The 23,509-nt window shown below is 40.8% G+C and overlaps 1 protein-coding gene and 1 long non-coding RNA gene across 2 annotated transcripts in view; one reads left to right on the plus strand and one right to left on the minus strand.

Annotated features, from left to right (window-relative positions):
* The window catches only part of PKNOX2 (PBX/knotted 1 homeobox 2), a 344,867-nt gene that overhangs the window by 20,576 nt on the left and 300,782 nt on the right, over positions 1 to 23,509 (minus strand). Inside the window, exons 8-10 of the mRNA XM_074216405.1 lie at positions 9,781 to 9,910; positions 8,954 to 9,051; positions 3,086 to 3,205 (exon numbers count right to left, since the gene is read on the minus strand). Of these exons, the coding sequence (XP_074072506.1) occupies positions 3,086 to 3,205; positions 8,954 to 9,051; positions 9,781 to 9,910 (348 nt within the window). The remainder of the gene's footprint in view (positions 1 to 3,085; positions 3,206 to 8,953; positions 9,052 to 9,780; positions 9,911 to 23,509) is intronic.
* Positions 4,235 to 22,597, plus strand: LOC141508097 (uncharacterized). The gene is made up of 3 exons (XR_012474342.1): positions 4,235 to 4,326; positions 11,487 to 11,554; positions 16,671 to 22,597. It is a non-coding gene; the product is annotated as an uncharacterized LOC141508097 (long non-coding RNA).

Consider the following 23,509-nt stretch of genomic DNA (forward strand, 5'->3'; position numbering starts at 1 on the left):
TTGGTAAGGCAATGGGGTTAAGTGGCTTGCCCAAGGCCACACAGCTAGGTAATTATTAAGTGTCTGAGGCCGGATTTGAACTCAGGTACTCCTGACTCCAGGGCCAGTGCTCTATCCACTTCACCACCTAGCCTCCCCCTCAACTAGGCGATTATTAAGTCTGAGACTGGATTTAAATCAGATCTTCCTGATTCCAGGGCTGGTGCTCTATCCACTATGTTATGTAGCTGCCTCCCATGAGAAAGATTTCAAATGTAAAACCTATAGGTTTTGACAACCGATTGGATCTGAGGGGGTAAGAAAGGGTAAGGAGCTAAGGGGACTGCGGGGTTGGGTCAATGAGGATATCTTTGATTGCAATAGAGAAGATAGGAAGAAGGAAATGTTTTGGATTATTTAGTTTTTGGACAGTCTTGTGACATACTCACAATGAGTATAATATGGATGGACACTAATGGTTAGTGTAATGTGACATGGATGAAGAGCCAGCAAGAGAATGTGAAGGAACTATCAGATAGACAGGAAGGGAACAAAGAAGGAGTATCATGAACATCCCAAGAGGAGAGAGCATCCAAGGAGGTGGTGAACAGTGTCAAGTATTGCTGAGAGGTCAAGAGAGATGAGGATTGAGAAAAATCATTAAATTTGGATATTAGGAAATCATTGTTAATTTAGGATAAAGTAGTTTCAAATGAATGAAGATGCATTTAATTATATTGAGTAGTATTTAGAAGAAAGTAAAAGAACTTAAGACATATATAATGACAAACATCAGTAATGGACAAGTCAAGTGAATATTTTTTGAGGAAATAGGAGACAAGTAAAATTGTAGACTACAGGGGAAGCAGCTAGGAGACAATAAGGAGAGATTGAAGTGAGAGAGTGGGAATGTCAAAGGGGGTAATCTGCTAGAAAAGATGGGATGAGGAATCATTTGTACATATAGAGGGCTATTTCTTGTCAAGGAAGGATAACTCATATGATATGGGGAGAAGGTGGAAACAGTGACAGAAGGCATCTTGCAAGTATGTCTTGAGGAGGAGGGGAGAATGAGGAACAGTGAGTGACTTCAATTTTTCTCAGTCAACTATGAGGCAAAGTTCTCAATTGAAGGGGAACTAATTTGGGTTTGAGGAGAATTTAAAAAGTTGTGGTGAGTGGGAAGTAAGTCAACTATGAACGTAGAAAAGGATTGTCTTGTGAAGGCAACTGTGAAGGCCTGGTTGAAATTGCATAATATAAATTGTAGTAGATGCATTTGACACAATTTTGAGACTTTCTTCTATCTTTATTTGTCAGAATGTGGATAAATTCAAAGGTAGTTGGTGGTGGGATTAATCCAGAGTTGTGGCTAAGGGAATCAAGAGAAAAAGAAAGTGTAGAATTAATTTGGTTCACTAAGAGGTCAGGATGGAGAAGAGAAAAAAGTAGTTAGTGCCTGGTGTCTAGGGATGAGAGGTGAATTTCAGAATTCATAAATATGGAAGTGTGGATGACAAGATCAAGAGAGGAACAGGTGTTTGAGGAAATTTCATTATCTATATTTTGAAGTCCCCTAGTATAAGGGCAGGATTTGTGAAGAAGAACACAATTGTGAATAAAGGACAGAACTCATTGAAGAAAGAGAGTGTCCTAGAGGTCCACAGCTATCAGAATTCTGATATAATATAAAGATACATAATAATGGGGGGGGGGGGAAACAGGATTGAATGAACTTCAAAGGAAGAGAGATTACTGAGGTAAAAGAAGAATCTGGAAGCAGCAATAAGATGGTATTTTCTGGACCTAAAAAGGTGTATATTTAAAAAAATATTATTAAAAAATTGGCTCTTGTAATGCCTCCTATATGTTACACCTTAGAGGTGATTACATCTAATCCTAAATCTGCTCCTAGTTTACTGGTTCCCTTGTACACAAAAGATTTTCTGCATTTGCCAAGCAACTTTTCTTCCTAGGTCTGCTTCTTTAATCAGAGATTCTCCTTTATTCCCTCCCCAGTACTTACACTGGATGAGCATTTTGCTCATCCATATTAATGCAAAATGATAAACCATTTCTAGAATTGTAGGATTTATAAAGGGACAATGGAGTCCATCCATCTCTGCATCCTAGACCCCTCCCTACAGGTACAGACAGAATCATTGACCCTTTGCTTTAAAATCTTCAGATGTCAGTATGAATAAGATGTGTTAGGCTCTTACCCACCTTGAGTCATTCCTAATAACTTAAATCCTCCTTATGGAAACAAAGCCTCCATAGCTGTGTGTATGTACTGACAGGGCAATGAGCATTTGGCTATCCTAACACAGAGTGAAGATGGGCACAGGAAAGCCTTCACTCTGCACTGAAGCTGCTCTCAGACAGACAGACTGGACAAAAAGTGGCCTGTTGGGAAGCTGTCAGCTTCTGTTGTTTCTCCCTGGGGGTAGGTGGAAAGGGAAGGGAGGATGATGAAGGGAAGAGGGAGAGACTTTATTTCCATATCAAAGATGACTGTACAGTACAGGACTCATCTTCATTCTTACAATTTTATAAGTGCTTTTTAGAAATTTTTCACAGCAAATTGCATGTGCACAATGATCATATGAGGGGTCATTTCTGTTTTGCAGATGAGGAAGCTATGAATTAAGCGGGTTAAATGACTTAAGAAGACACGATAGATTAAGAGGAGAGCTGGCACTAGAATTCAGAGACTGTGCATCACAGTAGAGAACTCACTGGATTCAGAGAGTCTGGGTGCAAGGTATGGGTCTGCCACTTAGTATGTGACTTTGGATAACTACCAACTTCTCTGGGCTTCAGATTCCTCATCTGCAAAATGACAGGGTAAGACAGATCATTCTATGGTCCCTTTGGGGTCTAGATCTAGGACTTCTGACATTGGATCCTCAGGCCTTTTTCCTTAGGATTACATCAATGCTACTTAAATCATCCTCTTGCTTCTGTCCTGGCCCATAAAAGAGGACATCCCTAGAAAACAGGCTCTGTGTAAAGTGACTCCTTCTCTGAGTACTTGTGATTGACATCAAAGGCTAGTTCACATGGGGGTCACTCCTTCCCCTCCACCCAGAAACTTCACACTCACCATGAGGTGCTGGAAGAGCCAGGAACGCATTATGTTGGTAGCGTGCTTGGGCAGGACTCCCCTTTTGTTCTTGGACTTCTTATCCTCGTTGTCCAGGAGGGAGGTGAGGTCAAGGTTAACCTTCAGGGCAGGTGGAGAAAAAAGCCGCATCAGCAGCCACACAGGGAGTGAAGGACCTGTTGCCATGGTGATGGTAGGCACACAAAGCCAGCTCCCTTTCCTGACCCATTCTCCTGCACTGGGGAGGCTATCTTCTCATGCCCCTAGGATGGAACAGCCACCCTCCCCTCCAACCCCACCCTGCCTTTTCCTCCCACAACACCAATTCTTTCAAGCTAAAAAGAAGGGACATTTAGAAGGTATAGGAAGAACAGGGCTTTTCAGAATTTGTAGAATCTGCAGAATCTGTCATGGTAAGATCCATAGTCTTTTGTCATATTAAGACTAGAAGGATCTCCTGCTCCTATCCTATATGGCAGGAGGGCCCAAGGAAATCTAAAGCATTTGCTTTGTGGATGAAGGAAGAAACTATACATTACTCTATTGTTCCAGGGAAGCAACTGTGTTCTGAGTGTCCTCAAAATTCTCTAGTTGACACCATCAGTGCTATATGGGGAAGATTGTCCTACTCTGTGCAGAAGTGAGAGGAATAGGGAAACTTTAGGAAGGAGGAATTTCTTCCACTAGAGCTCAGCCCCATCCAGTCCTTTGTTTTTGGATACTTAAGACATGTTACCATTTTTTTTCCCTAAAGAAAATGTGACAAATTATATTTCTTTTGCAAAACCTTGTTTAAATTAATTTTTACACACACACACACAAACACACACACACACACACACACACACACACACACACACAAATAAATAAATAAAATCAGGAACTGTCCCAGAAAAATCTGAGATGAATAGTTGCTATAGATACAACCTAACTAACTCTAGAAACCTCTTGTTTAGCCCAGTCCTATTGGAGAACTGGACCCAGGACAAGACTGTCTTACACACAGCAAGGGGTGTATAAGATGATAAAGGAAAGGAGGTGGGGAAGAGGGAGGAGAGAGGATGGAAGGTAAGTAAGGAAAGGAGGGAGTTTGAGCCTGCTTATCAACTTTAAAATCTTCACACCACCCACTTCTCTTTTCCCAGGTTTCATCAAAACCTTCCTTCTGTATGAATAAAACATCAGGCTCTAGTCCCATGCCAGGCTGGGAGGGCTCCCTCTGGCCCAGGCTGTGATATAAGGTAAGACTGGGATTGCATACATTGTGCTTTGGAGGAGGCTTTAGGCCAGACTTATGCCCCTGCCTTTGTGGTCCCCAAACTCCCTATTAACTATAGAGTCCAAATCTCATTTAGATGCAGTTAAGAATGTATATCTACATGAGCCGGGGGTAGGGTAGGGGAAAGGAAGGAGATTGTTTTTGGATCTCAAACTTCCCCCAAGGTTCAAAAAGCCAACCAAGGAATCAGGAACAAAGGAAATTGGAAGACTGGAAGATGAGATACAAATCACAGAATAAGAAGTATCTCTGTAAGAGAGGGAGACTGTGATATAAACAGTTCTGAACTTGGAATCTCAGTATCTGAATTTACATTTCAGATTGGTCATTTCTGGGGGGGTAAAGTGATATTGAATAAGTCACTTAACCTTTCTCATCTGTAAAATGAGGGTGTTGGTCTAGATTATCACTGGTCTTAGTGCTAACCTGGGAAGGGATCTTAAACAGATCATTTAATTTTTCTGTGTGTCCAAGTGGGATGTTAAATGTTGAATGTTAAAGTGGATCTGGGATTTCAGAATCAAAGACACTCTAAGAACTAAGGGTCCATTTACTGCCTCACCTACACCTGGTTGACTTTGGAACAAGGTCACTACTTCTTTTAGAGGATAAAATTTTCTTAGTCTAGAGGCTTTTATGTCATTATGAAGAATCCCAGGAGACTCAGAAAACTCCAGAGAAATTCTAGGGTCTCATCCTAAGGAGTACACCCAAGTACCCTGTTTCAGTTCCATAGCCCTCTGCTTTCTGTCAGTATTTTGTTCCTTTACTCTCTTTTTTTTATTGCCCAAAGTATTTTCTTCAAAGCTGCAGGATTTTTAAAAATAAATTGTACCCGTACAAGTGTTTCCTTCATCAAGTCAGATTCTGCCATGTCTTGATAGAAAAATCAGCAAGTTGTTATATGACCAAAAAAAAAGGTTCATATTAACCTTGACCTTATTTTCCTCCTGGTCAACAAGGATATTAGGCTGAAGTCCAGGTAAAAATTCAGGGTAGGTAAAAACAACAAAATATTTCATTAGGGAGATGAGGGGTGGAATGTTCTTCCTCTTTGAATCGATTCTCAGAGAATGTGCAATATATTGCTATACCTTGACTATGATGTCATTTTGGTCTTCTTTCAGAACAAAGGACAATGATCATCTTGCTAGTCTGATCAGTGTCTGCCCTGCTGTCATGCTCCCTGGTCCATGAAAGAGTATTTAGCGAAGGAGTCTTCATAAGGGCATAAGCATTTTCTTCTCCCTGTTCCACCCTCAAAGCTAAGTGGGAAGAAAATGTCTTCTATTCTTAAAGGTTTTCCCCTCCCCATTTTTAAGGGATCCCAGGAAGCAGATTGGTCTCAATCATCTAAAAGGAAAACAAGAAGTAGCACTAAGTCATTTGCTTAGTCATCCTGGGTGCATAGAGAGAACAATAGTATTTCAGGCTCATATCAGACTCCTTCACTGAGAAGTGAGGGGGAGGAAAGCTCCTAGGCAGAAACACACAATAGAGAAAGATCTAGAGGAGGAGATAAGGCGCTTTACCTCAGAACTGATCTCAGACTAGACAATGGTGAAAGAGATAAACCTGTTAGACACAGGGAAAACTTAGAAGATGGTACATTCCCTGGGGTAAAGCTTAGCCATCTCTTTTCCTCTCATGCTGGTTTTTTGCAGACATTATACTAGGAGTGTTGGGCAGAATGGGGACAGTGAAGCAACAGGCAACAGAAATGGAATACTAACCCCTTTCGGGGGGCTTTTAATAATCATAGGATAGGGGTGGCTAGGTGGCGCAGTGGATAAAGCACCGGCCCTCGAGTCAGGAGTACCTGGGTTCAAATCCCGTCTCAGACACTTAATAATTACCTAGCTGTGTGGCCTTGGGCAAGCCACTTAACTCCATTTGCCTTGCAAAAAACCCAAAAAAAAAAACCTAATAATCATAGGATGACAGACTTTTAAAAGCTTAATTTAACCTTTTTTAATGAATAAAAAAATCTACATTTTACCTTTCTTACATTGTTTGCACTGGAGAAAAGACAAAATACAATCCAACCCCCCCCCCCAAAACTCCTAACCTTGAAATGTTTAAGTCAAGCAAAACAAATCTTTGTATTAACTATGTCTAAAAAATAGATGACAATCTGCATCATCTTATTGTCAGAATAGAACTATGTTTCACTGTGAGTTCTCTGGAATAGTAATTAGCTACCGGGTTAGGATCACAAATTCATGATAGATCTAAAGCTAGAATGGACTTTAGAGTTAGTCCATGTTAGTCCAGCCTCTTTGTTTTCCAGATGAGAAAACCCAGAAGGTTAAAATGACTTGTCACACAGGGACTAAATATCAAAGGTAGAACTTGAACTAAGTCCATGTCATGACTTCTTTTCCTTTGGGACTTTTTAGGGAGGAGAAATTTTCTGAGCTGCTTAGGAACACAGATAAGAGTTAGGTCATAGTGAAGAGTGGAATGGACTTTAGAAACTCTGGTCCAACATCTTTATATTAAAAGTGAAGAAAGGTCCAGAGAGGTGAAGGGACTGCAAAAATAGATCAAGTCACATAGAAGTAGAATATGCCAAATCCAATGCTCTTGACACTTGTTTTAGTGTCAAAAGAAAAGATTAAAAGGACTTTTCAAGTTTGATATTAGTTGGCTCAGCCTATTTCAAACAGGACAGGAAAGGAGACAGATTAGAATTCAGGGCACATGCTGTCAGGAATAAAGATTTGAGCTTCCCCAGTATTCTGGTAGGTATCTGAGTGTAATGGGGTTGCCAGGAGGAACTACAAAAAGACATTATTTTGTGTTCTTGAATGTAGGTGGTTATGCAAAGTTCCTACTCTAGAGAAGTTTTCCATATGAAGGGCTTCCCCACTGGTGTGAGTGACCCTTTCCATACCCAAGGGAAATAGCATTAGAAAGGGGCTTGTGCTGAGCAGGAAAGGTTTTTGCCCTGAAAAATGGACTCAGGTTTATCTCTGTAACACTGAAGCGACAGATCCCCAGTGACTTTCATAATTTTTATCAAATGTCAACAGAGATATAAACCTGTCAAGCCAGGAAGCTCCTCCTCTTATTTCATGAAGTCTTAAGGGATCCCCCAGCTCAGCTGAGTTTCTCTTCAAGGGCCAGGTCACTCTCTGCCAGAGACCCACAGAGCTGAGGGGCTGTGAGTTTTATTAAAATATGAAAAGGAGGAAGAAGCCAATAGAGGGGGATGAGAAGGGCTAAAGAGGGGATAATAGAATAATAAGTACCATCTAGTTCATCCCTTTCATTTTGCAAATGAAGTGTCCAGGGTCACATAGGAATGGGAATAGTGATTGGTAGGTAAATCTAGAAGGGCAGAATCTTGCACAATTGGTATTGATCAATATTTAATAAATTCAGTGCTTATCATAGTATCTACCACATAATAAGTATTTACTAATTAATAAATGTTTAATTGAAAATGGAAAAGAGGAGATGGTAACCTCTTGGGGTGGAAGGGGGCTCCTGGGACACAGAAAGGTATAAATAAAGCAATATCAACTCTAACCACTGTCTTCTTCAAAGACAGTTCAAAAGATAGAAAGAAGGGCTGTGCCCAAATGAGAAGGCCATTATGGAAATGCAGGACTGGCTGGTTAGAGGCCAGAGTTAAAAGGAAGGAGACCCGGTAGTTTCCTGACCCTCCCTCTGCCTCAACCCTCTCTTCCTTCTGGAGCCAGGCCAGTGTTTCCTGGCTTAACCACCAGCAGAGCTGGTATCCCTAGGTAACAGGGGAAGGAAAGGGACAAAGGGGATTGGTGTGTAAGGAAATGGCCAGGCAGTTTTTCCTTGGGGACCCCTGCTCCTGGCTCTAGCAAATGGGGGAAGGGGATAATGGTGTTGAGGAAAAAACATCAGCAGACAAACCTCAAATCCCATAAAGCCTTGCATTGCCAAGCCTAAGGCATATAAGCCTTTCTAGACAGACTCCCAAGAGGGGGAGGGAATGGGGAATAGCACTGACTACATCCCTCTGGTAACAGGAAGAATGCAGAGGGCTGGACCTGGATTAGACAAGAGTTTCACAGCTGAAATCCTTCAGAACTCTGGCTTGGCCTCAAATAACCCTACGGGAAATAAAATAACCTGACGGCACTCCTCTTCCCTCTAAGCCGAACTCAACGACCACCTCTCCCTTTCAGCAACTTCTATTTCCCTCACCCGAGGACCTTCATGTTCCTTGTAGTTACCAAGGCTATTGGAAGAAAGGGGAAGGAAAGACTTCCTGGAAGGGGGGGGTTCCTAGTTAATAGATTTTTTCACCTTAGGTCAAGATGTTGGTTAGTCAAGAGTACAAGCAGAATAGGAAAAAGTAATAGGAACTAGGGATGGGAAAAGGTGCTTGGGGGAAGAAAGGGATGACCATCCTTAGGGAAGAGATTTCTGGGCAGGGAGTGAACATGCAAATATTATATAAATGTGCTCCTGTTCCTTTGGAATTGTCAACTTAGTCCTCATAATCAACCTAATAGCCTCACTCTATATCACTGAGAAGGTCTTGCTTGTGTCATTACTTTTTTAAGAAGGTGCACAGATAACTTCTCTTCTCCCACTTAACTTACCGGTGTATTTTGGATCTGGATAGCTCCCTGGGGGATTGCTTGGGTGACCACCTGACCCTGGGAGGTTACCATGGTAACTGGTTGGTACAAGGCTCCACCTGGAAAGAAAATAGACTTTATATTACTGGTAATGTGGGAGGGAATACTGGCATGGGAGACTCTCCCCAAACATAACTGTTCTTTTGGACCCCCCTATTCTACCCTGTATTACATGAAAAGCCTTTAGCCCAACTAACTCTTGAGGGCTCATGTCCACTATTAACATTGAAATTATTAACATTAGTTAACATAAAATTAACATAGAAAATCACAGATTTACAGGATTCAGGAATGAGTTTAAAAACATCAGGGCTCTGAGAGCTAAGGTGAGGGAATTCAATCTGGAGTAGGAAGTCACAAAGGGGTGACATTAAAGCCAAAAAGCCATTTGAGGGGGAAAGACCCTCCTTCCTGGCTGTAGTTGGCTTGATTGAGGGCCTGTGGAATTTATTACCCAGTTTCTCTAAAGCTGAGATTTGAGGTTTCAAGAAATTTAGAAATTGATCTTCAACTCAAAGACAGGTTAGAGTTTTCCTTATCAGGAGTATATGAGGCTTCTGATCTAAATTTACCCTTTTCTAGTCAGATGATGAGCAGGCAAATAAAGAATGAATGACAGAGATAGATGCTATAGTTAGTGGAGAGAAATTTCAGTTTGCTCTCTTATCTGAGTCCTAGCTTTTCCCCCAAATCTGTATTCCAGCCTGTTATTTGCTGAGTCTTCCTCCCTCCAAGTGGTTTTGCATGTTTTTACCCAATACCCTTTCTCCTTCCCTTTGGATACTCACCTGAAACAACTTGTGAGTTGACTGTCGTCATGGCAATATTGCCTTGCTGGAGTGCTGAGGCTGGGACTACGATCCCCTGGGGGTTATTGGAGACTCCTGTCATGGAATTGGGGGAATTCTGCAGGAGGTCCTAGGGTAAAGGGAGGTATGGTTTGAGTTTATATACTATTTCCCCTAGAATCCACAACTCACCCTTACATAGCCCCAAACTATGGGGAAGAAAAGTCTCAACAAATCACCTTTCTATAGCTTAACATCCTACCCCTAATTCTACCCCACATATCATTTCCATACACGATGAGAAGTGTGGAAAGATCAGTTTCTAGGATATTTAGCTAATAAAATGAGCCAGAGGTGCTGGAGTGGGGTTGGGGTAAGGGAACTTGAAGCTCAATATGAGCCCAAAGTATGACATAGCAGTACAAAGAATTGATACTATATTAGGCTCCATGAATAGAGAGAAACCTAGTGTCCAGAACGAGGGACATTGTAATACTGCTATACTATGTCATGGTCACACTACAGCTGGAGCACTGAGTTCAGGTCTGGTTTGTACATTTTAGGAACAAACTGTAGGGCATGTGCAAAGGAGAGTGACTGGTATGGGGAGGAAAAAGGATTGCCATGCCATGTGGGGATTGGTTTAAAGAACTGTTGATGTTTGATCAATTAACATGTGTTTGGTATGCTAGGCATAGTTTTCCTGTAGAGGACTATAGTCTCAGGAAACAAGTACTAAAGGGCTATTGTACTGAAGAGGGATCAGACTCAGAATACTAATCCTTGCTACCTGCTGCTTGTGTGTCTTTGATCAAATCACATAATCTCTCTTCAACTCATAATCCTTACATGTAAATTAGAGGGGATTGGATTAAATGACCTCTTAGGTCCTATGGAGCCCATGAACTAGAATCATTGAAAAGAAATTTTAGTGGAATAGATTTGAGTTGGATATAAAGAAAACCTTCCTAATGATTAGAATTGATCAAAGGTAAAAGGAGGAATACTGAAGTTCAGGGAATAATTATTTTTCCATCACTTGAGATTTTTAAGTAGGGGCCACTGAACATTTGTTTTTGGCATAGTGTAGAGGGAATTCCTCATTAGATACAGATTGGACTAGATGACTCTTGCAGACCATCATAAGATTTAAGGCTAGAAGGAAATCAATTGCTCTTCCTACTATCATGCTGAGGTTCTCTACTACCTGAGGTTTTATGATTCTGAGTCTATTGGATTAGGGTTGGATTGATAAAGGAGAAGAAAGACTTTACAACTCTGAACAATAACAATGATAAATGACAATTCCAGAGGACTCACCATTTGAAGCAGATGACCTGCCTCCTTGCTAGAGGTTTAAAATTTAGAATAAGATAAGCATCTGTGACCAGCACATGAATCTGTTTTGCTAAACTATGCATATTTGTTTGAGTGTTTTCTTCTTCTTTTTTTTAATCATTCAATTTTATGGTAATGATGGAGAGAACAGTAGGAAGGAGAACCTCCTTTGAGCTTATGTTTGGGATTGCCAAAACTTTCTATAGAATTTCTCCTTAACATGAAGATTTGAGTAGACTCCTCCAAACAAAATCAGACATCAGGAAAAGAGAAATCAGGCAATTGGTCTAAAATCAATTTCATAAGTCCTTTTTCTATTTTCTTTTCTCTCTCTCTCTCTCTCTCTCTCTCTCTCTCTCTCTCTCAAGACTGCAGAGGATCCTGTAAATACAGATTTGTAAGAGAAAGGGACATTGATGGAGGAAGATTTTTAGAGGTAAGTCATTCCTGAATTTGTTTTTGTTTGGGAAAAAATAGTGGAAAAAGAACTGATTCATAATGGGGAGCTCTGGTTCTATTACCGGACAAGACACTGAATTTCTCTGGGCTTCAGTATCTTTATGTACAAAATAAGGAGATTGAAGTCAATATTGTTTAAGATCCCTTTTAGTGTTGTCATATTTTCTTCTCCTTCCTTGTACTCCTGGTCAGATCCAAAGATCTGCTGCAAGATTTTGGTCATAGCTAAGTAGATGAGAAGAAAAAAGAAAACACTCATGCACTGATGCTGAGTGAGATGAGCAGAACCAGAAAAACACTATACATCCTAACAGCAACATTGGGGCAATAATCAACCTTGATGGACTTGTTCATTCCATCAGTGCAACAATCAGGGACAATTTGGGGCTGTCTGTGGAGAATACCATCTGTATCCAGAGAAAGAATTGTGGAGTTTGAACAAAGACCAAGGACTATTAACTTTAATTTAGGAAAAAAAAACTTGATAACTTAATCGTCTGATCTTGCTATCTCTTATACTTTATGTTTCTTCCCAAAGGATATGATTTCTCTCTCATCACATTCAATTTGGATCAATGTACACCATGGAAACAATGTAAAGACTGGCAAATTGCATTCTGGGGGTGGGGGTGGGGAGAAGGCAGTAAAATTAGGGGAAAAATTGTAAAAAACTCAAAATAAATAAAATCTTAAAAGAAAAAAGAAAACACTCATGCAAAAACTTAACCAATCTGACCCACCCATGTTTTTGGGGAGGTTCAGGTTTTTAACCCATAGGGAAGATTAGAGCATGTGGGGTGATAGGGTAAGAAGAAGACTGGGACAAAGTTTAAGTGAAACCTTAAAATAGCTACAAATACAAGTGTTGCAATTGCAATTTCCTCAAAGAATACCTAATAGGACACAGCTGAAGCCCCAACAAGTATTCAAAGAGGTAAAAGTCACTAATTTTAAGTCTTTCTCAATTCAGCTGATAAATCAACTTCTCTTCTAGAGCTGTTTTCCCCCTTACCGAGACCTCTGACTATCCCCTCTCCTTCAAGGACTCCTGACTTCTTCTATTCTTGGCTCCCTCGCCTTCCTGATTTGCTATGACCTTAAGTAAAATGAACTGTCTGTCAGCTCCATGCTTTGGCTTCCTTCTCCATGGAGTGTGAGAATGACCTTTTAGTGGCACTGTAAGCATCTTGGAAGAAGTAAAAACAAAGGTTTATAACTCCTCAGAGTGGATTTAAGATCTCTGAGGTCAGGGACAGGCAACTGGTACTTCTTGTATTGCCCATAATTTATAGGTACAAAGGGTCATGAATAATGATGCGGAAGACACATGAAACAAAATTCAATTCAATTCAATTTCCTTTTTACAAAAGGAGAAAATAAGGCTTCAAAAAGTTGTGTCTTGCCCAATACCTTAGCACTTGTGAGAGCTGCGGTTCAAACTAGTTTTTGGATTACAAATCAAAGTTCTCTTCTTACTGTGCCCATTCATTCCTCCTTTAGAAATTAATCCAACTCTATCCAATAGCTTTCCTGTTTACCCATCATATGAGCTATATACAATCCCTAGTAGTAACCAGGTATGATGAGAGGAACTCTAAAAACTGTTGCATAATATAGGACAAGTCATAATCTCTCTGGATCTCTAAGGTGATTCTAAGAACAGTCTATGCAAGATAAGCTTCCTGAAGGCAAGATCCATTTTGTTGTTTTTTTTATCACCAGCACTGAGAACTTGTCTGGCACATACATATTAGCTGCTTAATAAATGCTTATTGATTGGTATCATCATTGTGGGTTTCCTCTGCTGAATACAGCAATGGAGTTATACTGCAATTCCTCTATTGCTTGCCACAAGTTTTATGAGTTAACTGTTGTTTAAAAAAAATCCGTACTGGGTAGGCCAATCTTCAATAATAGGTACACAATCCATTGCTAGGTCTTAGACTGTAAGTCTTTCTAGTTTGGTCAGACATATCAGGGCTTTCACTTCACAAGCTTATATAGCCTTCAAGAACCAGGGGTCACTTCTATACCACAGTAAGGCATCAAGTTGGATTAAGGTAGAAGATACCTATGATATTTGCTACAAGTCTTCAATATAGGCTAGCTTCTTTCATGTCTGAGTCCTCTCTCTCTCTACTGTCAGTTCCAAAATTCAAAAGGAAAAATAACAGCTGCCAATCATGTAGCATGTATCATTCTATATGGCTGCAATGCAAGCATTCTTGCCCCCATCTTAGAGATAATTACATCAAGGCTCAGAAACATGGGGCAAGTAGTTCTCTAAGTACAATCTAGACTCAAACTCAGGTCTTTTCACTACAGGACTAGTGTTCTTTCCATTGTAAAATAGATGAAGTCAAACCAAATTAAAAAGGTAAATTTTCTGGAGGAGAGGGGTTGTGAGACTAAAACTCAACAGAATAACTCAAACTCAACAATTGGGATGCCTGATATTTGGTATGATCTATACTATAGCTCCACACAATTAGTGGGGAATAACCCAGAATGTAAAATAGCTAAAATAACTTATCAAGGTTTGCAAAGTCCTTTAATATCATGTTTATTCATTTGATCCTCATGACAACTGTATGAAACAAGGGTTAGCCTCATTTTACAGGTAGGAAAACTAAGATTGAGAGAGGTTAAGTGAGTTAGCCAGGGTAACACAACGAGTAAAGGTCTGAGACAGGATTAAAACTTGGGTCTTGCTGTTGCCAAGTCCAACACATAATTGCTTCATTGTATCAGCTCATAAACAAGAGGTCCCAACCAATTTATTATCACAGGAAATATCCAGAAATTAAATATAGATTTTTTTTAAAAGCAGTTTGTGATTCAACTGTACATAAATTCTTACTAGCTTTGGGCAAGTAGGTCATGGATTGATTTGCAAACCTAGCCTGATCTCTCTTAACTCTGTCTTCTCCCTCTCTGTTGGGTGGGGATAGTCTCCAGGTATAATTTACCTTGTTTGGAAGTATTGTTATTGTTCAGATGATTCTAGCTCTGGGATCCCATTTGGTATTTTTTTTTAAGGTTTTTGCAAGGCAAATAGGGTTAAGTGGCTTACCCAAGGCTACACAGCTAGGTAATTATTAAGTGTCTGAGGCTGGATTTGAACTCAAGTCCTCCTGACTCCAGGCTGATGCTCTATCCACTGTGCCACCTAGCTGCCCCAACCATTTGGTATTTTCTTGGAAAAGATACTGGAGTGATTTGCCATTTCCTTCTCCAGGTTATTTTATAGATGAGGAAACAGAGGCAAGTTCAAAGGTCACACAGCTTATTAATAAGTGTCTGAGGTCATATTTAACCTCCTCCTTCCTGATTCCAGACCAGGTACTCTATCCATTCTACCACCTTGCAAGTCTTAGGTTAATTCAATGCACTTCACATGGCTTGCTCCTCCTGAACCCCAATGTCCCCACTGAAATGATCTGAAACTATCAATCCTAGGTACATAGAGGGGCCCATATTAGTGAGTAAAGGGCATTCCTGACAAGGTATCTAATCTTGAGCAGTCAGATCAAGATGGGGGAAGGGAAGAAGGAAGAAAAAGGAAAGTAAACAATTTTTTCCCAGGGTTAGCCCCAGGCCCAAGTCCTAAGAGTGTGTGCCAAGCATTTGGTTCAAGATACCGCCTGACTTTTTATCATAACTAATATTAGGGATCGAGGTAAGACTGTGTGAACTCTCCCAAAGGCTTTGCCCAGGTAAATTATTCAGGGAATTTACAGGTTTAGACATAGGATGGAATGTGTAGCCTGCCTTGGGTCTGTATCTTGAACTATGCAAGGTCTTTGAAGCACAATTAGTGATGTCTCAAACTGGAATAAACTACAATGATTTCAGAACTTAGTGAAGAAAAGGAAAAATCCCTTTTCCTTCAAACCCACTCAGTTAATAAACCATAAAATGAAACTAGACATTTTGTGAAACTAATTAACCCATAGAGCAAAATAGTCTCTAAACTAAACCTAGACCAAATCACTGTCAGACTGGGTTCTAATCCCTGTAATAAATTCCTGAGTGAGCCTGTAAATGAAAAGAACTCTAGAGTTGAGTCTGATTCTCCTGTGTAAGCAAATCACTTAGTCTTTCTAAGACTTTGTAGTCTCTCTCATCAGGAAAATGGGGATAATGTTTTTCTCATTTTCTTTTATAGCACTGCAGTGAGAAATGTTTTCTAAAGTATAAATGAATATACTTACCTCAAAGGATTAATAAGATGATCAAATGAGAAAATATGGCTACAATGATCATTATTATTTATAAAGTACCCTGCTAAGGGCTGGTGATGCAGTAAAGAATTAACATAGTCTCTACTTCCAAAGAGCATTGTTTCTCAAAGCTAAGGGTAGGATCATCTACCTAAGACTTGCAGAAAACTCAACTGTGAACACCAAATTAGAAAAATAATCTATTTTGGAAGTTAAAACAAGGAACCAGATAATGATAGAAGTGCATAAGAAAAACATGAAACGTCATGAAACTGCAGATAGATGAGGGAAAGAGTTGGATATGAAGACGAGCACATAAACAAATTCAGAGCAAGGATAGAATGTCAAAGTCCTGATTTCCCAGGAGAGTAGACAATTTTGTTGCCATACCTAAGTTTGTAGGGTGTGACTCTCAAAATTCACTCTGGGTCTCAAGCACTCCCACTCTAATATACCTAGGGAGTCCAGCATCAAAGGCAACATTGTCCTGAATTTTCATCTTTGATTTGTTTTGTGACTTGGGATTTGCAGCTACCTCTTTTCTAGGCCTCATTCCTCAACATGGTAGAACGGGGAAAAGTATGTCTCTCTCTACCCCCAACACAGGTCAATCTATAAGACGTTCCCAAGGAGGGAACACCTAGGGGAGAAGACTATTCACAACATCTCACTCTGGGTCCCACCAGACTCTAAACCAGGTAAATGCTAACCTGTCTAAAATAGAATGATTTCTTTCAAGTTCCTTAGCATCTTTAAAAATGTGAGAAGCACATTTTGTAGTTTTCAAACTAAACTTCCCAAACCACCAGGGAAGGGGGAAAAGGAATTTATAATATTATCTTAGTTGATCCTTTAACCCCCATTTTGCAGGTGAGGAAACTGAGACAACCAGAGGTTAAATGAGAAGACTAGGATTGCACAGCTGGTAAGTATTGAGGCTGAATTTTTTTTTTTAATAAGCTTATTTTTAGTTTTCCCAAATAAAAGGCAAAGAGAAACTGAAAATACACTGACACACACTCAGATACACACACAAATACAGACACACACACACTGACCCCTTCCAAACTCCAGGCCCAGGGCTCCATTCACTATATCATTAGCTGCCTTCTAGAGATTGCCCCCATGTTCTGACAGGCTAGAGAATCTATAAGGAGTCAAGTGCTTGGTTGCTGTCCACTGAAACAGTTTTCTAGTGGGGAGAAGGAAGCAGCAATAGCTCAAGTAAACTCTGTAAACTCAAGAAGTCTGGGGTCACTGATTTTTGTCAGATTCATCTCTCATGTCTTAAGCAGCTTCCAGGGAGAATCATAGAAACCCAACAGTAGAGTTAATCTATGAGAATAATACCCTTGTAATGCTCTTAGACCTGACAACTCATAGGTCATGAATAAACAAGGGTGTTCCCTCTCCCCCCCCACCCCCCAATACCACTCACTCCCATATCCTGCCCACCTACTGATGTTTAGAGAGGGAAGCCTCCTTTTTAAGGAAGAATAGAAAAAGGTAAGTAAGCATCTATGGGAGTAAATGGTCTCAAAACCATTTCCCTCATTCTTAACCCAAGTATGGCTTACTTTTCCTTAGAGGATCACTGCTAGAGACTAGAAGGCCAGGGTAGGGGGAGGGAGGATTAAGAGGGAAGAGGATAGGAAGAGAAGACAAAGAGTCTGGTCACCTAGAGCATTTATGGAAAGATGGCATTCTTGACCATAGTTGGAAATCTGGTTGCATTCACTCAGAATCTCTTTTTTTAAGTGATCATGATAGAAGCATGGAAGATGAAGACAAACAATGAAAAGGGAAAGGAATTGAGATGACTTTAGCCCAAAGAAAAAACAAATTAATCTGCATTCAAATGACTAATGTTAGTTAGAGGCACAGTGGACTGGATTTGAGAGTCAGGAAAACATAGATTTCAATCCTATCTCAGATATCTGGGTGGCTTTGCATTAGTTACTTAGCTTCTCAGTCTCAGTTTCCTTGTCTGTATAATGGGAGTAATAGCACCTACATCAGAAGATTGTAAGGATCAAATGGGGTAATATATGCTAGCTATTCTACTATTAGTATTCATTATTATTGTTGAGAGACTGTATGGTATGGTGGAGAGTGTTGGTCTCAAGGTCAAGAAGATCTGCATTCAAATGCTGCCTCTAGATACTGGCTATATGACCCTGGTCAATTCACTTCACCTTTCTTGGTACTCTAAGTAAGTAGCAGAAAGGGTAGAGGAAGTTTCCTCACAGAAAAGTTCCTTATATAAATTAAATCAAGAGATCTTAAGCTATTAATAGCTCAAAATTTCAGACTTTGGGAGCATCCTGTGTATTGGGCACCTCTCTAATCATCTTCATTTCCATTGCATTGTTCAAGCCATTTTCCTCAAAGGGCCAGGGAAGAAAGAGTAAAGGATTTCAACTGGCAAGGGAGGGATGTATCTTAAAGAGTGAGGACAATAGTCCTCTGAAATAAAGTGGTAGAAACTCCCTTTATTTTATATCCTTCCAAACATCATCTTGAGAGGGGAAAGAGGTACTCTGGGAAATATAGGAAATCATAAAAGTTAAATAAATCAACAAAATTTATTTAAAAAACCCAATCACTTATTTAGGATGGCTTGGGTGCCACCTTGTCTAGACAGAGGAATAGACTAGATGACCTTATAAGGTCCCTTTTAACCAGAGATTTGGGGAAACCAGATACCATTTCCCAGATTTAGTGCTTTTTGAAAAGGCTTCCGGGCCCCACCGATTTGCCATATACTTCTCAGGCCACTAGATGTCTCTGCTAATCCATTTGGCAGAGCCATGGGCTCAAGGCTGTTTTCAAGGAAGATGCTAAGTCTTCCAGAATGAGTCAGGCTCCTGGGCCTTTGAGACCCCAGTCAGGGCTCACCATTGTCTCTTGACTTCCAAAGGGAAACTAGGTCCAATTCTCACCTTTTTGGAGAAAGTTTTTCTTAACCATCACAATTTGCAGTATTCCTAGGATGACAACTTCATAGTATCTTTTAGGTTTTTTTTTTTTTGGCCAGGCAATGGGGTTAAGTGGCTTGCCCAAATCCACACAGCTAGGTAATTATTAAGTATCTGAAGCCGGATTTAAACTCAGGTACTCCTGACTCCAGGGCTGGTGCTCTATCCACTGTACCACCTAGCCACCCGTAACTTCATAGTATCTTAAGTACAGTGACCTTTAAGGCCACTTAATTCAACATCCTCATTTTACAGAGGAAGAAACTGAGGCCAAGAATGATGAAGTGACTTGCCAAATGTCACCAAAATAGGAAGAAGCTACATGCAGGATTTGAACCTTCTCTAAATTCTAATCTACTTTTCTTCTCCTCCCTTTAAACTATCAGAATAACCTATTTCCTGATATAATATAAACTCCTTGAAATTTGGTAATGTAAATTTTTGGTCTTTGTATCTCTAGTACATAATTAAGAAAATTTTAATTTATTTTCTATTATCCGTATCCATTTGGCACATCACACATAGCTTTCTACTGTATATTTTGAATTTGTAGCCTGATCCAATTCAATGAGCATTTTTCAGACCTCCTTGGTGCCAGACACTGTGATTAGGTGCTAGAGATAAAAGGGGGGGGAGGAATCCCTGCCTTCAAAGGGCTTACATTCTATAGGGGGTGAGGGGAACCTTAAGATATAAAGAGATAAGCACATCTGTAAGGGAGAAAGCACTAACAAATGGGGAACTGGTAGACCTTTCAGTGGTAGGTGACTCAAAAACTCAGCCTTGACCAAAGCCAGTTCTAAGAGAGCAGGGAGTAAGGATTGCATCCCAAGCAGGGGGAACAGATGTTCAAGGGCCTGGGGGGTTAGAAGGTAGAATAAAAAGTTAAGGGACAAAGAATAGGCTAGTTTGGATGGAATGTGGTATGTGAAGAGGAATAATGTGAAATAAGCCCAGGAAGGGAAGCGGTAGCCAGATTGTGAAGCATTTTAGATGTCAAGCTGAATAACTAAAATTTTAAATTAAAAGGAGATGAGATGAGTAGATCCTGAAGAGTCTTGAGCAGGGGAGTACCTTGATTGGACTTGTAAAGTAGGAAGATTATTTTGGCAGTGGTGAAGAGGGCGAATTGGAGAGGGCAGATATGACTCTGGAAGTCCAGTTAGGAGGCTGTTGCAAAAGTTTAGATGAGAGGTGATGAAGACTTGAACCAGGAGGAGGGCTGTGGGAATTAAGAGGAGGGGGGATAGGTAGCAAAAATATTATAGAGAAAGAATCAACCAATCCAGCAGCTGCCTGGATATGAGGGGGATTCCTTACACACCAGGTAAAGTTTTGCCTCTTGAATTCACCTATTAATAAATCTTTGAGAGATGACATTGTCCTTCCTTTCTTTGCATCTCTTCTAATATAGTAGCATCCTAATATACCAGCATAGTACCTGCAGCATGGTAGACTCAATATTTATTTGTAGATTGAGCAGGTAGGAAGCTTTTGCTATCCAGATTTTTCCTGGCAGTCTCTCCCTGCTGTCCTTCTTTCCCCTAGGTCCAACCTGAGGCACCTCCAAGGCCAGGGTAGGTTGCCTACCAAGAAGCCAAATGCCTATAAACAAACCACCCTAATCTTCTTTCTATATTGCTGTAGACAGGGGCTCTAGCCTCAAGGGATAGGCAGCCCTGGACTGTGGGGACAAGAAACAGCTGCTGCTCTTAAGGAACATTCCTTCCCGAAGGCTCTGCTCAGGTTTCACTGACTGAAAAGGGCTCCTCTCCCTGTCTCCTAGTGTTAAGCTAGGGGAGGGGGTGGAGAGGGCTGGAAGCCCAGGGTAAGGGACAAAGGCTTGGAGGATGGCGAGTTTCCTGCCTGCATAGGGATCAGCAGCTGTAGAGGCATCTCCAAATGCTCCAGGGTGTTCTAACTTTTGTCCTAGACATATTCCTATCCACCTCCTGCTCTATATGTCCACACAGTGGCTGAGCTGCTTTGACAGACCAGTATCATGTTTATTCTTTGAGGACAAGGACTCTTTCTTTTTCCCTTTTACATCCCTTCTGTCTAACAAACTGCCTAAGACAGGGTAGATATTTAATAAATGTTCAATAGGTCCACTTAGATTGCACTGGATAAAAACTGACACTATTTCCTCTCCTATCCCTGCAAATTCAAGGTGGCTTCACAGGTCACTGAACCACAAAGCTACCTCCTTCTTCCTGTGAAGGAGAATTCTTTTTATTTTATCATTTTTTTTTAAATTAAGGCAACAGGGTTAAGTGATTTGCCCAAAGTCACATGGCTAGGCAATTATTAAGTGTCTGAGGCCAAATTTGAACTCAGGTCCTCCTGACTCCAGGTTGGTGCTCTATCCACGGTGCCACCCAACTGCCCCCCCCCTTTTCTTTTTCTTTTTTCTTTTTTGCAGGACAATTCTTGATTAAGTCAGTGTCTGGCCTCACAAATAGGAAGCTACTCCTTCTTTGGTTCCTTCTGCCTGAGGCCTTCCCAGGTTTGATTGCCCCTCTGTTGCTCCATGGACACCCTAGCATTGACTGGAGTTAAGTTGTGTACCTGTTATCCCAGGACAGGGGTATAACTTAGTATTACTCCTCAACACAGCTTGCTAGTTATTGAACTACTGGGTCCTCACAATATAAGAATTTTAATTCTATTTTGCAGGGAAGAACTAAAATTCAATGACTTTAGATAACTTGCCTAAGGTCACATAATTAACAGTAGAGATGGGATTCGAATTGAGGCCTTTTGATTCCTCTAATCAGTTCTACTTTCTCTAAACTATGTTTTCACAATGCCCACTGCCTCAGTGAGCAGCATGCTCTTAGTTTCTGACTTCTCCTTCTTTGAATGAGCCCAGAAAACTAATGCTCCCTGTGATGATTCCCCTTCATCCTCTGAAAATAATGCCTTAAGAGAATGCAGTTATTCATTCAGTGGGCATATAATGAGTGTCTGCTACCTACTCAGTGTTGTAGAAAAATAAAGGAAATCTAAGACAGCACCTACTTTCAAGGAGGTTACAATTTCCCTGGGGAGGCAGGGCATCCAAACACAAAGATGAGAAATTCCCCAGCACTTGTTAGACTGGGATTTTCCCAGAGAGAAAAGCAATTACCAACTACAAAATAGTCTATATGGAAGGATCTTGGAGATCATTCTGTTACAATCCTAAAAGCATGAATCCCTGTTCAACAATAGGCAATCTAGCCGCCACTCAAATCCTATCAGGAACAAGTATTTTCATATTTCCCATTCTACATCTAGACAACTTAGCGACCTGTATCAGAAACCACATTTGTTTTTACTAGTTCAATTGAATTCAACTGCTACTTCCTAGTAAAGAAGATATAAATGATATATCAGGAGAGACCCTGCCCACGAGGAGCCTATAAATTTGACTAGAACAGGAGACTAGCACTCATGGAACATTTAAATAACTTTTGAGGAGAATAACTGCTTTAATTGTTGAGAGGAGGGAGTAAAGGTTCAAGGTGGGTTGGAATAAGTTTCATGAAGGAGCCTGTGGAAGGTAGCAACGGTAGCCAAAGTCCCTGGACCCTGCTTTTGTAGCTGGGCATCATCACAAAAATAGTTTTGTCCCACAAAAGTAACTTAACCTCCTTGCCTGCCCTGCCCCCCATCCCTCCGTTCAATTCCTAACCAGAAAAGTCAGTAGTAGATGCAAATAGCTATGGAGGAGGGAGCCAAAAGAGTGGTAATGTAGTGGGAGGACTGGTTTCTAAAAAAATGAAATTTCTTTCATTTTTCAAGACCAATGTACAAAATTAACATATGGAGGCAAACTATGAGCCAGCAGTTTGCAACAAAACTGGCGGGGGAGGATAGGGGTATTGGGGAGGGCAGGGAGAGAAGAGAAGAGTGCTAGGGGGAGGGGAAGGGGGAGGAGAAGGAATGTTGATCCCTTCAGATCAGGTTCCAAAGGGGAGAGACCCCTCCCCAAGCCAGCCAGGCAATGCTGCTATTTTAGGCTGGGGGGGGATTAAGGCTGAACCATGACGAATGTCACAGAGTACTTTTTCTTTTTCCTTTGGGGCACCTCTCATTCCCCCAGCTCTAAGGCTTGGATCCTCACTTTACTACCCAAGAAAGTCAGAATTCTTATTTCATGGTATTTTAGAAGTTCATGGGAAACTCATTAATTCACAAACTGATCCTTTCCAGAAAAGGACTACCCATCTTACTCCTAATTTTCTTTGTCTCCCTCATCCTGTCCCTTATTTTCTGTCCCTAATCATTTCCTAGCCTCCTTTCTTTGAGGAGATCTTGGGCTTTTATAACATCTATCACCAGGATCAGATTTTTCTCTTGTCAGTGAAAGCTTGAGATCATAGTGGTAAAAGTTGCCTCTTCCTTTTTTTTTCAAAGATCTGAAGTCCCATGGCTAACCAGTAGGATTAGTTTTCTTTGAGATCCTGCTTACCCACAGCCACCTTGCCTTCTGGTCCCAGCCCTTGAATAGGATTCCAAAGAGGCTCCTAAACTGCTTTTGCTCACTTACTGCCTGCCCAGAAGTCATACCAGTTCTATCTCCCCCCTCCATAGTATATAGTTCCTCAATGAACACCCCCCCCCCAACTCCAGACCTAGAGGTAGAGTTGGAGGGCCCAGGAGGGGGAATCCAGTGCCTCTCTAAGGGCCTGATTATTTCCAAAGACTTGTGCTAATTTTCTGATATGATCCTCACATCTCTGTGAG

Source organism: Macrotis lagotis, chromosome 1, assembly GCF_037893015.1.
Source record: "Macrotis lagotis isolate mMagLag1 chromosome 1, bilby.v1.9.chrom.fasta, whole genome shotgun sequence".
Classification (NCBI taxonomy): domain Eukaryota; kingdom Metazoa; phylum Chordata; class Mammalia; order Peramelemorphia; family Peramelidae; genus Macrotis; species Macrotis lagotis.